The sequence below is a fragment of the Carcharhinus amblyrhynchos genome, chromosome 15, assembly GCF_965287045.1.
Source record: "Carcharhinus amblyrhynchos chromosome 15, sCarAmb.v2.hapA, whole genome shotgun sequence".
In the NCBI taxonomy this organism is placed as follows: domain Eukaryota; kingdom Metazoa; phylum Chordata; class Chondrichthyes; order Carcharhiniformes; family Carcharhinidae; genus Carcharhinus; species Carcharhinus amblyrhynchos.
Genome location: NC_137338.1, coordinates 15,396,931 through 15,411,072, shown reverse-complemented (window position 1 = coordinate 15,411,072; position 14,142 = coordinate 15,396,931). Strand labels below are relative to the sequence as shown.

The window sequence follows — 14,142 nt, the reverse complement described above, 5'->3', positions numbered from 1 at the left end:
TCCGGCGTCTGTTCGGGTCAATGCACCTAAGCAGCATGTCTTTCAGACTGTGGGAAGAAACTGGAGGAAACCCTTGCTGCCCACAATGCTCTTGGTACCATTTCTAGATCTTTCCAGCCTGAGCATGTGATGGGCTTTTTTCTGAAGTTGTTTTTTCCAGAATCTGCGATTATATTTTGGTTCCTCTGGTTGCTGAGAGTGTTGTTTGACACCCCGTCACCAGTTTTTGTGTAGCAATGATTCCAATTATTTATTTTGCTGTCCAGTGTCTGCAATGCTGACGGACATTTCCCACTTTCTTTTCTTTTGAAGTGGCTGCAAGTTTAGTCCGATCGCCTCGGGGCTGGCTATCTATGTGGCGGTTTTAATAGATGGGCCTTGAATGCTCAAACAAATGAAGAGTTTTATTGAAAAGATGTTAACTCTACAGGCTGGTAAAATAGACTGTTTCCCCTGCAATGAACTGATGGCTCTTAAAGTGCCCTATTCCACTGCAAAGCTGTTGGTGAGGAAACTTGAGAAATACACGACAATAAGTATTTTCCTTCATTGACATTAGTGCTATTTCTGGTTTGTGACGCAATGTACTAAGACATGTTTTCATGGTAAAATGAATGTGCTAATTGTTTGGTGACTGATCATGAAGCCCTGGATCTGATCAGAGTTTATAACCTGCACCAAGAAGGGAATAAAATATTTCCATTGATGAATGGGCAATCATCCCCTTTATGTTTTTAGATGAATGTAGTTTTAATCTGTGTGCTTTTGTTAATGTAAAGCTTGGGGAAGAGGTGAAGCACTGAAACCGCAGGATAAATGTTCTTTCTGTGCTAGTAATTGCCACAGATCCTTGGGGAGAAGAAGAAATCAGCAGGTCTAAATCATGCTGCAATAAAGCATAAAAAATGAAAAATGTATCTAATTTAAAAATAATGCTTTATGTGTTTACAGCCACATTCGCATTGCTTGAACTATCTTTAGAGAAATTGGAGGAATTAAAAAAGATTACTGTTACATTTCAAATGTTTTTGTGCTGTGACTCCTTGTTTCAAGTCCGACGACCAAATTCACATTACCCAAGGTAGCCCGAAAATCCCACTTCCTGGGTCATTTCATCGGGGAACTGTGGGGTGCTGTGCTCTACCACTCAATGCTGCAGGACATCAGCATTCAGACTGTGGTATCCACTGGGAATACTGCACTTGAATTAATTCAGCAATGATGATTGATTTGCTCCCCACACAGTTTCAATCTGTACGTTGTCAGTGGGTTAGAAAAAAGTTGGCAATGATGCTGTCGAATGTTTCAGTGGCACAATGGTTAATGCTGCTGCCTCACAGCGCCAGGGACCTGGGTTCAATTCCCGGCTTGGCTCACAGTCTGTGTGGAGTCTGCACATTCTCCCTAGTGGCAACGAGGGGAATTTCACAGTAACTTCATTGCAATGTTAATGTAAGCCTTACTTGTGTCTGTGCGGGTTTCCTCCGGGTGCTTTGGTTTCATCCCCCAGTCAGAAAGACGTGCAGGTTAGGTACATTGGCCTTGCTAAATTCTCCCTCAGTGTCACCTGAACAGGTGCCAGAGTGTGGCGACTAGGGGATTTTCACAGTAACTTCATTGCAGTGTTAACGTAAGCCTACTTGTGACACTAATAAATAAACTTCATAACAAACTGGATCCAAATGTGCAATTCTTCATTTACAACAAATATTTAAGTAATGGTTCCTCTAAAACTCAACAATAGCAGATAATAGTAAATGACTTACCCTGAGTTTAAAGTAGAGGCCGGTGATTACAACTCCATATACAAAGAGAATTCCATCCAGAATATAACACCACTTGGGGTCATTCAGGCTCATAACTTCAGCATCTGTCAAAATTACAAACAGAAAACCTGCTCAGCCATTTTTCCAAGAGTTTTTTTTATTATTAATTGATATCTGGATCTTTCTTTACTAAATATCCCCAAGATCCTGTCCAGGTTAAGCTTGCAACAGGTACGTTCATTGAATATTGAAAACTATCTTGAAGAATGTGATGATTATTTGTTTAGTTGCTATCAGTTGATTATCATGATCGAGTTGATGATTTCTGAAGGCAATGTACACAGCCAGGTATAAAGTAGATCGCCTTAGGAACTTCTAAAATTAACACGAAGAACAAGGATTGTTTGTGGAGATATATTCCCCCTATTGGGGAAGGCCCACTGTATACAGGGTAGGCTTGATGGGCTGTTCCTGCCCATGTCTGTAATATCATCTGTTTCTACCCCTTTCTCTATTCATTGGTGGGACATGGGTATCACTGGCTGGCCAGCATTTATTATCCATTCCTACCTGCCTGAAGGCAGTTGAGAATCAATCACATTGCTGTGGGTCTGGAGTCACATGTTGGCCAGATCAGATTTCCTTTCTCAAAGGACATTCGTGAACCACATGGGTTTTTCCAACAATTGACAATGGTTTCATGGTCATCATTAGAGGTTTAATTCTAGATATCCGTCGTGACGGGATTCGAACCTGGGTCCCCAGAACATTATCTGAGTTTCTGAATTAATAGCCTACTGAGGCCATTGCCTTCCCTTGCATTATCCTGCCTTCTGCTGAGACTTTCATTTACCCTCTTCATTCCAAACTTCTCCAAACAACTCCCCATATTCTATAAATTTACACTTGTCCTAAACTTATCCTAAATTTACACTTATTCTAAATTCTGCCAGCAATTTCAGTCACCTCTCAATCCTATTTCCTCTGAGCTATATTAGCCCTCAGTTCATCAACTCCACAAATTGAAAATTCTCATCCTCCTGTTTCTATCTAGCCACCTAAACCCTGTGCCCTGGAATTCACTCTAAACCTAACCCTAACCCTTCTTCTACTCTTTTAGCCCAGTCCTTACAACCTTTACTGATCACGGATGTGATCATCTCTCCCAGTAATTCCCTTTTTGGCTTGATGTCTATTTTTCTAATTGCATCACTGCTTTCTTTATTTGGCTCTGGGACGTTAACATCATTGGCACCACCAGCATTTGCCGCCTCGACCTAGAGGAGATGGTGGTGAGCCGCTTTCTGGAACCACTGCAGTTCAACTGGTATAGATATGACTGCAGTACTGTTAGGAAGGGACTTCAGGAATTTGACTGGGAAGGAAAGGAGGTACAATTCCAAGTCAGAATGGTGTGTGGCTTGGAGGGGAGTTTTCAGGTGGTGGTCTTCCCATGTGTCTGCTGCCCTTGTCCTTCTAGGTGGTAGAGGTCGCGAGTTTGGAAGGTGCTGTTGAAACATTGTCCTTATATTTATTGGCAGTTATTTGGGTGGTATTTAGTGGAGGTGATGAGGGTCTCACCTATTGACTGAATAGCTGGTGAGAGTTTCAGTTGCCTCCATTGGAGAAGGCATGCTGTATTAGTGCTACTTGGGCACTTAACTGGACAGGAGTGGGCCTTCTCAAGGAGCTCAGAGGTGGAAGTCCGCCTGCTGAGGGCTGCTGAAGTTGGCAGCTTTATTTAATGACTGTGCCATCAGGGAGGTGATGGCTGCTACTGGCCTGAGATTCACCTGAGGCCTCGTATCCTCACTGGATCCCAGGCCACAGCTGAATGATAGCGGGAGAGGAGTTGCAGAGGTAAGGTTTACCAGGGAGGGCATTAGAGAGGGGTTAGCAGCAAGGACAGGTGTATGGTTCTCAGTGGGTAGCCCCTCTCCAATCAGGGTAGCTTAGTACCTGGTACATAAGAACATAAGAACATAAGAAATAGGAGCAGGAGTAGGCCATCTGGCCCTTCGAGCCTGCCCCGCCATTCAATAAGATCATGGCTGATCTGTCGTGGCTCAGTTCCACTTTCCCGCCCTCTCCCCATAACCCTTAATCCCCTCTCTTATCAAAAACCCATCAACCCGCTTCTTAAAAATATTTAGCGAGGCAGCCTCCACCACTTCAACGGGCAGAGAATTCCAGAGATTCACCACCCTTTGAGTGAAGAAGTTCCTCCTCAACTCCGTTCTGAACTGCCCCCCCTTTATCTTGAGGCTGTGCCCCCTAGTCCTACTGTCTTTTTTGAGCGGGAAGAGTCTTTCCACCTCTATCCTATCCATCCCATTCATCATCTTATACGTCTCAATGAGATCTCCCCAGTACTTTTGAATGAAGGGCCTGCCCCAGGGGTCTGCAAGCAGCTTGTCATGCCCCTACATGTCAAGCCTCCCCCCCCAAACCAGCTGTTCAGTTCATACCAGCTGGAGCAGTCATATAAATACTGTGGCTACAAGAGAAGCTCGTAGATGGGGAATTCTGCTGCAAGTAACTCAACTTCTGACTCTCCAGAGCCACCTCACCATTCACAAGGTGCAGGCCAAGAGAGTGATGGAATACTCTTCACCTGCCTGAGTGAACATGGCTCCAACAACAAGGAGCGTAACACCGTCCAGGACAAAGCACCCCATCCATCACTTTAAACATTGACCCTCTCCACCACTGGTTTGTATCATCTACAGCATTCTTCCAAATCTGCAACATTTATTAGCCAGAAGCATAAGGACAGAAGACACACGGGAACACCGTTAACTGCAAGTTTCTTCCGCAACTGAACCATCCTGACTTTAACGATATCATTGTTCCTTCATTGCCACTGAGTTAATAATCTGAAACTTCCTTCACTGTGGTTGTACCTACACCACATGGATTGTAACGGTTTGCGATAGCAGCTCACTACCACTTTTGAAAGGGACCAGAGGTGGTCTGGCAAGGCTGAGAATGCTCACTTCCCAGGGACAAACTGAGTTAAAATAGCTGTGGCCTCATGCTGTGCAGTCCATGGGGAACCCCCATCTGTCCTACCAACATTAATTACCCTCTTTAAACATAACCAGAAATCAAGTATCAGTTCCAACCACCGCATTGGATTTCCTGAATTAAAAAGCAGCGTTAACCATCTCCCTTTCTTTCTCCTTTCTGGTGGCTCCAGGAGGGGGGTGGGGGGATGGAAATGGGTTGCCCCCTGAAGAAGCACAGGGAACAGAAAGAGCAAATTTCAGTCATCAAAGGAGCTCACCACGAATGGGAATCGATGGTTTTGAACCACTGGAGAAGAGAGAATGGGTCATCTAAACCTCGATGGGGGAGGAAATATGTGGTGGAGCATAAATTGAAGTGATAACAAAGTGTGTGTGGGTGTCTGCTGAGAAAAGGGAAGCTGTGTGGACTGAACCAATTGCAAAGAACCTCTATATATCGATATTATTCAAATTACATTTATTTTGGTTTATTGATTCTGTTTTTTCCAGCCTGTGGTCTCGTTCTGCCTCTACGTCCTTTTCAACCCACCAGGTTGAGAACTGAGAGACCACAAGCATTGCAAGCATTGTATTAACTTGAAATTTCTTCCTCCAGATTATCTTTCTTTTCCTCCTTTAATGGAAGACCGAGAACCATCATTTAACCTCACAAAATGGCCATTATTCCAGTTGGTGGGGAGTGCCAATGGACTATACAACTGCTGAGACATCATATCCAATACCAAGCCTACCCATACATAAGAATCCCAGGCAGAAGCACTGGGTATTGCCTTCCCTTTCCTAAATCAGGAGTTTGCACACTGATTGTAACATCCTTACCTTCGCTCCATCTTAGACCAGTTACCTCAGGAAGGTTCAGCTCTGCAGTTAACTAGGTAAGCACATTAAACCAGAATCCTTTCGATTATCAAAATCAGGAGTGCACTGTCTACGAAGAGCAATATTTAGAGATATAGGTGAATGATGCCATCATTTGGGTTGGTTCTTGATTCCAGATGGCTGCTAAGCGTATTCTTCCACAGTAACAAATACTTCAAGAACTACAGTTCCGAATATCCACTTGGTTCTGTCTCGATTTCCCACTTTAACTTTGGCGAAAATCCCACAGAAACCAGCCAGGTTTAATCATCTCTCCAGGGGTGGGGGTCTGTTGATGTCCTGCTGGAGATTTCCTAAGGAAATCCCAAGCCTCCAAAGCTTAGGGCTTGGAAAATGGCAGATCATCATTTCGGTCAAAAGATATGAAAGAGGCAAATTGAATGCAACCTGGGAGATTTTCAAAAGACTATCTGAGTGAGAGACTAAACTGGAAGGGTTAATTCTCTGGGACATACTCTAAGACAGGAAGCTGTTCGGAGTGATTTTAATCTTTCTACATAAATCATATTTGAAAATGTCATGTGCAGAGCTGAAGTTTTATTGTTGTTTTCCGTATGGATGCAGCCGATTAATGTTTCAGGATTAATTAACCTTAAACGTTTAAAGGCCTATCAGAGTTTGCCGAATGCTGTTCATGTAATGTTGCAGGATGCCCCTGTACTGCTAGCTCCTGGTTTCTTGTCTGTCAGAATGTGATTGTTTCAGTACAGCCAGTCTGACATTCAGCCATCTTCAAAGTGGTGATTGTGGTAGGTTCTCTCCAACAGCCTTGTTAAAGCAAAGGGCAAAAGTCCCAAAATTGTAATGCATTGAAATCAGGTTGAAATTCTTCCCTACAGCTTATATCACAAAAACCCCTCAATTAAATAAGCTCTGAATCACTGTCGGCTAGTCACCATTGTATGTAGAACCTTAACAAACATTCATTTTGAATATATACAGTGTAAATGTATAGTAATTGACATTGCACAGATAAAGTACATATCTCGTGGTTATATGATTGCAGAACATATACTTTCAAAGCTACTCAGGAAACCTGAACAATGGGTTTTTCAAACTCAAGCAACCACATCCTTTTACAAAATAATGGTGTTATGTCTCTGGCGCCTCACTGTTAGCCTTTTTAACTTGTGTCCTGGATTAAACCTGTCCATCAAAGTGGCCGGAAGTACAGAGCTGGTATGTTTAGCTGACTGTTGCTTTCTTCAGCAGATAGATTATGCTATAGAGAGCATCCAACTAGACATATTAGAGTCACGCAGCCTAGAATGAGGTCACTTAGTCCAATGCATTTCTGTTTGAAAGAGATCTTCAGTTATCCCACCAAGCTGCCCTTTTCACATGTCTCTTCAATTGACTCTCCTTCAAGTGTTTATCCAACTTCTGTTTGAAAATCCTACTGAAGCTGCTTCCACCATCCTTTGAGGTAGCGTATTCCAGGACACGGCAACTTTTAAAAAAATTCTTCAGATCATCTCTTTGCCTCTTTTGGCAGTTATCTTCAATCTGTGTCCTTTTGTTAGCCACTCTCCCGGCAACGCAAACAATTTCTCCCAGTCTACTCGAATCAAAATCCCTCCACATTTTAAACACCCGTTTTAAACCTCCTGCCAGCCTTCTCTGCTGGATGGAGGGACAATCCCAACTTCTCTCATTTCTCCACATAACTCCTGTTCCTCACCCCTGGGGCAATTTTAATACATTTCCTCTGCGTGCTCATCCTTCCTGAAGTGTGAGGCCCAGAGTTGGGTATAATACTCCAACTTCAATGATCTATAAGTGTAACTTTCTTGCTTTTGCACTCCATGACTCTTTATTGGTAAACCCAAGGGTTTCATAAGCTTTTTAAAAGACTTCTCAGCCTGTCCTGCCAGTTTCAGAGACTTGTGTGGATAACTCCCGGATTTCTGCTTTTCAATTCTACATTTGTTTATTTGCCTGATTTCAATCTTTGTACTAAAATATGTTATGTCACACTTCTCTATATTAAGTTTCATCTGCCATATGTCTATCTATTTCTCCATGCCAGCATGGACAATTTATCTTTAAAAATCCATGCTGGCTGACACTTACCACTTTCCAAGTGGTAATTAATGTTCTACCATTCTATCATCCTGGAACATTTCCCCACCGCTGACGTTGGGTAGACTGGTCTATAATCACCACGTTTATCTGTATCCCCTATCTTTTATAAGATGTAATATTTGCAATCTTTCAATCCATTGATACCACTTCCATATTCAAGGAGAGTTAGTGGTTACGGCCTACACTAATTCTACCCTTACTTCCCTTAGCAATCTAAGATGCATCCCATCTAGACCAGTAACTTTTCCACTTTGAGTGCAGCCGACCTTTTAAGCACCTCCACTACCTATTCCTCCAGCACTAGCACACTGTACCCCACTTTACTATGACATTTGTAGCATCCTCTTATTTTATGAGTACAAATAGCCAAATATTCACTTAGCATTCCAGCCATGCCTTCATGACAAGATGATATTACTTTTGGTTTCCAAACATCTTTTCCTTAACTGCCTTTACATTTTGGAAAACATTTAGACAGTTACATGGGTAAGATGGATATAGAGGGATATGGGCCAAATGCAGGTAATTAGGACTAGCTTATTGGTTTAAAAAAGGGTGGCATGGACAAGTTGGGCCGAAGGGCCTATTTCCATGGTGTAAACCTCTACGACTCTATTTATATATGTTTATAAAGTGCTTAAAAGTTGCAGTTCAGGCCATAAAACAGTTGATAGCATTCTCGCCTCTGAGTCATAGGTCTGGATTTGTGAAGCAGGGTGGGGAAGTTGATACATAAATGAACTCCAGATTCCCATTCCATGCTTGAACTATTTTTAACTGTAAATGGGATGATTGGACAGGAGGTGAGCTTGGTACCCAATTAGCGGCACCTATTGCCTCAAGGAGCTGGGAGCTGCCAGTCTATCAAAAGGCTGGTGGCAGCCATTTTGGAGACTGTCATTGCCTTTCTGAAGAGAGCAACCAGCTCATGAGGTGATCAGAAAGGGAAAGAGGGCACAAAGTGGCCATAGATGTCAAATTGAGGTACAGCACATGATCTCACTCCAACTTACTCTTAAATTTCATAAAAAGGAAATGACTTCGTTTTGCTTAACAGCAACCTCAACAGCAAAAGATGCTATTTTGATGAAGAGCAGTGGTGTAGTCCCAATGCCTTATCCCTCAATAATTATCCCTCAATATCACAAAAACTATTTTGCTCATTGTCACGTTGCCGCTTGTGGGATCTTGCTGTGCAGAAAGAGCCGCTGCATTTCCAACACTACAGCAGTAACCATGCTTAAATACTTCATTGGCTGTAAAACACTTTGGGACATTCTGTGGTCATGAGAGGTGTAATGTAAAGTTTCTGTCTATTTCTTTTATGCTACCCACAAACCTACACTTTCTGTAAACTTTTTGATTCTCTATTTTGTTATGCCCTGACATTTATCATAATGCTCATTTTCTGTTTCATTTTTAATTTCTATATCCTTAACCATCAATGGTTCTAGCTTTAGATGGTTTTCCCTTCCCTTCAAAGAAAAGTGCAGCAAGGAACAAACCCTTTGGCCCTCCAAGCCTGTGCCCATCATGATGCCTGCCTAAACTAAAACCATAGGCACGTAGGGAGTCCGTATCCTTCCATTCCCATCCTATTCCTCATTCGTCTAGTTGCCCCTTAAATGTTGCTTTTGTACCCAACACCTCCCTGGGCACCACGTTCCAGACACTCACCACCCTCTGTGTTAAAAAAAACTTGCCTCGTACATCTCCTCTAAACTTTTCCCCATGCACCTTAAACCTATGTCCCTAAGTACTTGACTTTTCTACCCTAGGAAGAAAAGTCTTTAACTCCATAAGAATGTGTCTACACTGTACACATCAGGCGGATTGGCTATGTTAAATTCTGCCTCAGTGTACCCAAACAGGTGCTAGAGTGTGGTGACTAGGAGATTTTCACAGTAACTTCATTGCAGTGTTAATGTAAGCCTGCTTATGACTAATAAATAAACTTTAAATTCAGCATAATCTCTTTGCTCTTGTACTCGATGCCCTCTATTAATAAAGCCCAGGATGCTGTACACTTTATCAACTGTACTCTCAACCTGTCCTTCCACTTTCAATTATTATGCACATAAACAGTTCCTGCACCCCTTTTAGAATTGTCATCGTTATTTAAATTGTCTCTCCATGTTCTTCCGACCAACATTCTAACTCTGAATTTGAAATTATAATGGGAAAGGAGATTTCTCCAAAGTTGTTGCTTTATATGAAGCGATTTATCCTGTCCATGCATCTGATTATATATCCTGCAAGATGCTTGGCGCTTCAGATTTGACGGAATTGAATAAGAGTTTCTGAAAGAAAAATGCTTGAAAGGCAAACTGCCTTGATTTATTTAAATAGAGAGGGATTTTCCCAAGAATTGTGCACACATCCCGTACTTGAAAGTCCCAGTAGATTGAATTTCCAACGGAAGCTGTCAGGTAAATTCAGCACTTTCTCGTTGCCAGCATTGAAGACAGAGCAACGCACAAATAATCAGTGATAGAACTATAACAGCATTAGGGCCAAATGTCTGAACCATATGGACTTCAAGCACAACCCAACACTGGGGTCATTGCACAAAAACAAAAGCAGGATTGAAAAGAACAGACATCAACTGGCATCTACTTTAAAAAATGTAATATGCAAAAAAGGAATTTTTTTCTGACTTTGTCAGTCAGATATTTTGGTGCTAAATTATTTAAATTATTTATAATTATATATATGAGCATTGGAACTTAAATATATTTTCCATATCTCCTTCAAAAGCAGCTAAATTGGCAGCATAAATTATTCAAAAGCTGAAGGAATCGTCTTTTCAAAGAGTCTCAAGATGGACTCAATCCCAGAGAAAATCCGCCTGAGGAATGGTCTGTGGTCCTCTTTTGCACTAAAGATTCAATTAGCTCAGCAATGCCTCCTCTTCCTCTTTGTACTTTAAATGAGATCATCCGAATCCTATTCACTGGAATGTGATCACGGGTCTGGAATCTCCCCCTTTACAGGAATGTAACATTTATCTTTGATACTTCCGGGATCACGTCAAATGTATCGGTCATCATCCGGATGGATTCATGAGGCTCAAGGCTAGAATCTTGCAACCCAGGGGTTAATCTCAGTCCCTAGTCACATTTCATGCCATAGAATCCCTATAGTGCAGAAGGAGGCCATTCGGTCCAACAAGTCCGCGCTGACCGCAATCCTACCCAAGCCCTATACCCATAATGACATGTATTTACTCTAGCTAGCCCCCCCACCCCCCCCAACACTAAGGGGCAATTTAGCATGACCAATCCACCTTCTCCGCACACCTTTAGACTGTGGGAGGAAACTGGAGCACCCAGAGGAAACCCACACAGACACAAAAAGAATGTGTAAATTCCACACCTGACGAAGAGGCAAACCTCGAAAGCTTGTGAGTTTACTATCAAATAAATCGGTTGGACTTCAACCTGGTGTTGTCAGACTTCTTACTGTGTTTACCCCAGTCCAACGCCGGCATCTCCACATCATAAACTCCACACAGGCAGTGATTCAAGCTGGGAATCGAACCCAGGTCCACTGGCGCTGTGAGGCAGCAGTGCTAACCACTGTGCCACCATGCCACCCTAATTTCAAGAAGTCAAAATGAACTAGATACATGTATAAACTCCAAGAGAGTTAAGGAAAATGGGAAATTTCCCAAAATCTCAACCCACAGGAATAAACCCTGAAGAAATGTGATTCTCCAAATACTGACCCCTGTTCCAATTGCAAAAATCATATTCAGCTGCAAAGTGTTGCTTTGCACCAATGGATCGATTGTGTTGATTCCAAGCAAGGACTGATCCACCTCAGTACTCTTCACTCTCCACACACAGAGAACTAAGTTCTCTCCGTGCAATCTTTTAATAGGTGATCCAGATAGAACAGCCTGTAGCATTGTGAAGGAGAATGCTCACACTGTTTCTTACCTGAGACTTACCCTGCCTAGCAGCCACTACATTACATTTTGACTTGGTAAAACTATCTTCTTTCTCCTAACACAAAGATCCTAAATCCTTGCAGAGATGCCTCCCCCTCCTTTCTGCAGCCTCACTCTACCAGATTCAAGACTCCTTATACACTTTCTCACTCTGGCTTATCACCCCAGGCACCTCAAAACTGTGCAACCTCACATCTGCCTCAACCCTTCTTCCTCCCAAAATGTCATTTTTTCGCAACCAACAAACTTTGATCTGCAATCACTATTACAAAATGGAAAAGCATAGCAACTCCTCCAGACAGCAGTGCAATAAACAACCAGATAACCTGCCTTTTAACTGAAGTATAAATGATTTTTTTAAATTCATTAGTGGGACATGGGCGTCACTGGCTGGTCAGCATTTATTGCCATCCCTAGTTGCTCGAAGGCAGTTGAGAATCAACCATATTGCTGTGACTCTGGAGTCACATGTAGGCCAGACCCGCGAAGGATGGCAGACTTCCTTCCATAAAGGCCAATAGTGAACCAGATGGGTTTTTCCGACAATCAACAATGGTTTCACAGTCATCAGTAGATTCTTAATTCCAGATATTTGTAACTGAATTCCAATTCCACCATCTGCCGTGGCAGGATTTGAACCCAGGTCTCCAGAACATTAGCTGAGTTTCTGGATTAATAGTCTAGGGATAATACCTCTCGGCCATCGCCTCCCATGAGCTGAAGTGCTAGTTGGATTCCCCTCCTTCAGCTAGTCTGGGATCTTTCACACCCAGCTGAGAGGAAAGGCATGGCCTGAGTTTAAAGTTTATTTATTTATTAGTCACAAGTAAGGCTTAATTTAACACTGCAATGAAGTTATTGTGGAATTCCCCTAATTGCAGCGCCTGTTTGGGTCAATGCACCTAAGCAGCTTGTCTTTCAGACTGTGGAAGGAAACCAGAGCACCTGGAGGAAACTCACACAGACAGTGAGCCAAGCTGGGAATCGAACTCGGGTTCCTGGCACTGTGAGGCAGCAGTGCAAACCACTGTGCCACTGTGCCATTCTAAGTTTAGCATTTGATACATCTCCCAAAATGTGACATTCTCTCAGTACTGCACTGAAAAGTTAACCTTAATTCCCAGAATTGTTTTGTGCCATGAATTCCTAGAATTTGTTCAGAACCAGTTCCTGGATTGATATGTTTTGGAGCCATCGAGGGATAAGGCTATTTTCAGTAGATTGAGTAACGAGTAACAAGCCAGAGTTGGTTCACAAACTGGCTGGAAGGTATCTTGCACCTTAATCGTAATCTGATTGAATTGTATGTTGGGTTTGAATTGAAGAAGCTTTAGATCTAGCAAGCAAGATCTAAAATCTGCAGCTTTTAGATTTAAATAAGGGTTAAAAGAGTTAAAAACAATTTAATCGCAGTAAACCGGTACATCTAAAGATAAACATTGGGAGGCGCCCAGAAAAACACTTGATTCAAAGAAAAACAAATACACAGTCCACACTAATCACCTCCATTCCAGAGGACATTTGGGAGTCAACCACATTGCTGTGTGTCTGGAGTCACATGTAGGCCAGACCAGGTAACGACGGCAGATTCCCTTCTGTAAAGGATATTAGTGAACAAGATGGGTTTTTACAATAATTAATGATGGTTTCACTGTCACCATTAGTCCCTGTCTGGTAGAATTTCCTCCAAACTCTCCTCATGCCTGCACGGGTTTCGTCCCACAGTTCAAAGATGTGCAGGTTAGGTTGATTGGCCATGCTAAATTGACCCTAGTCAGGGGGATTAGCTGGATAAATATTGGCATTATGGGAACAGGGCCTGTGTCAGTGCAGGTTCAATGGACCAAATGGTCTTCTTCTGCATTGTCAGCATACTATATTATGATTAGACTTTTAATTCCAGATTTTTATTAAATTCAAATTTCACCATCTGCTACGGAGGGATTTGAACCCAGATCTTGCCCTGGATCTCTAGATTACTAGCCCAGTGACAATACCACGATGCCACCACCTCCCCTAAAAATTTATAAACAAAAGCCAGCACACATTAGTTAAAGTCAAAGCATATCTGATGGAGTTCTCTGTTGAAGCAACAGAGAGTGTTGATGGTGTACAATCAGGAGGGATTTTTCAGCCCTTCCCACCAACATCTTCCAGTCCCGCTGAAGTCAGCCTCTCCATGCAAATTGCCTCTGAATCTGGGAGGGTTGGAAGATCCCACTTTTGGCCAATGGTGAGACACCTACGTCATGAGAAAACCCGCCTGTGGGGGTGGCTGGAAAATTCCAGCCTTAAATTTTCAAAAGGCGCTTGATAAACTACCGCATAAAAAGTTTACTGGCAAAATCAAACCCAATTTGCCTAGACCTTGGTTTACAGGGCACAGTTTGAAAACTAATGGATGATGTGGAACTTGGAAGCCTTGTGAACT

The 14,142-nt window shown here is 42.5% G+C and overlaps 1 protein-coding gene across 3 annotated transcripts in view; it reads right to left on the bottom strand.

Annotated features, from left to right (window-relative positions):
* The window catches only part of cd247 (CD247 molecule), a 124,650-nt gene that overhangs the window by 27,201 nt on the left and 83,307 nt on the right, over nucleotides 1-14,142 (bottom strand). For all 3 annotated transcript variants that reach the window (XM_080203448.1, XM_080203449.1, XM_080203450.1), the window contains exon 2: nucleotides 1,767-1,870. In XM_080203448.1, the coding sequence (XP_080059574.1) occupies nucleotides 1,767-1,870 (104 nt within the window). The remainder of the gene's footprint in view (nucleotides 1-1,766; nucleotides 1,871-14,142) is intronic.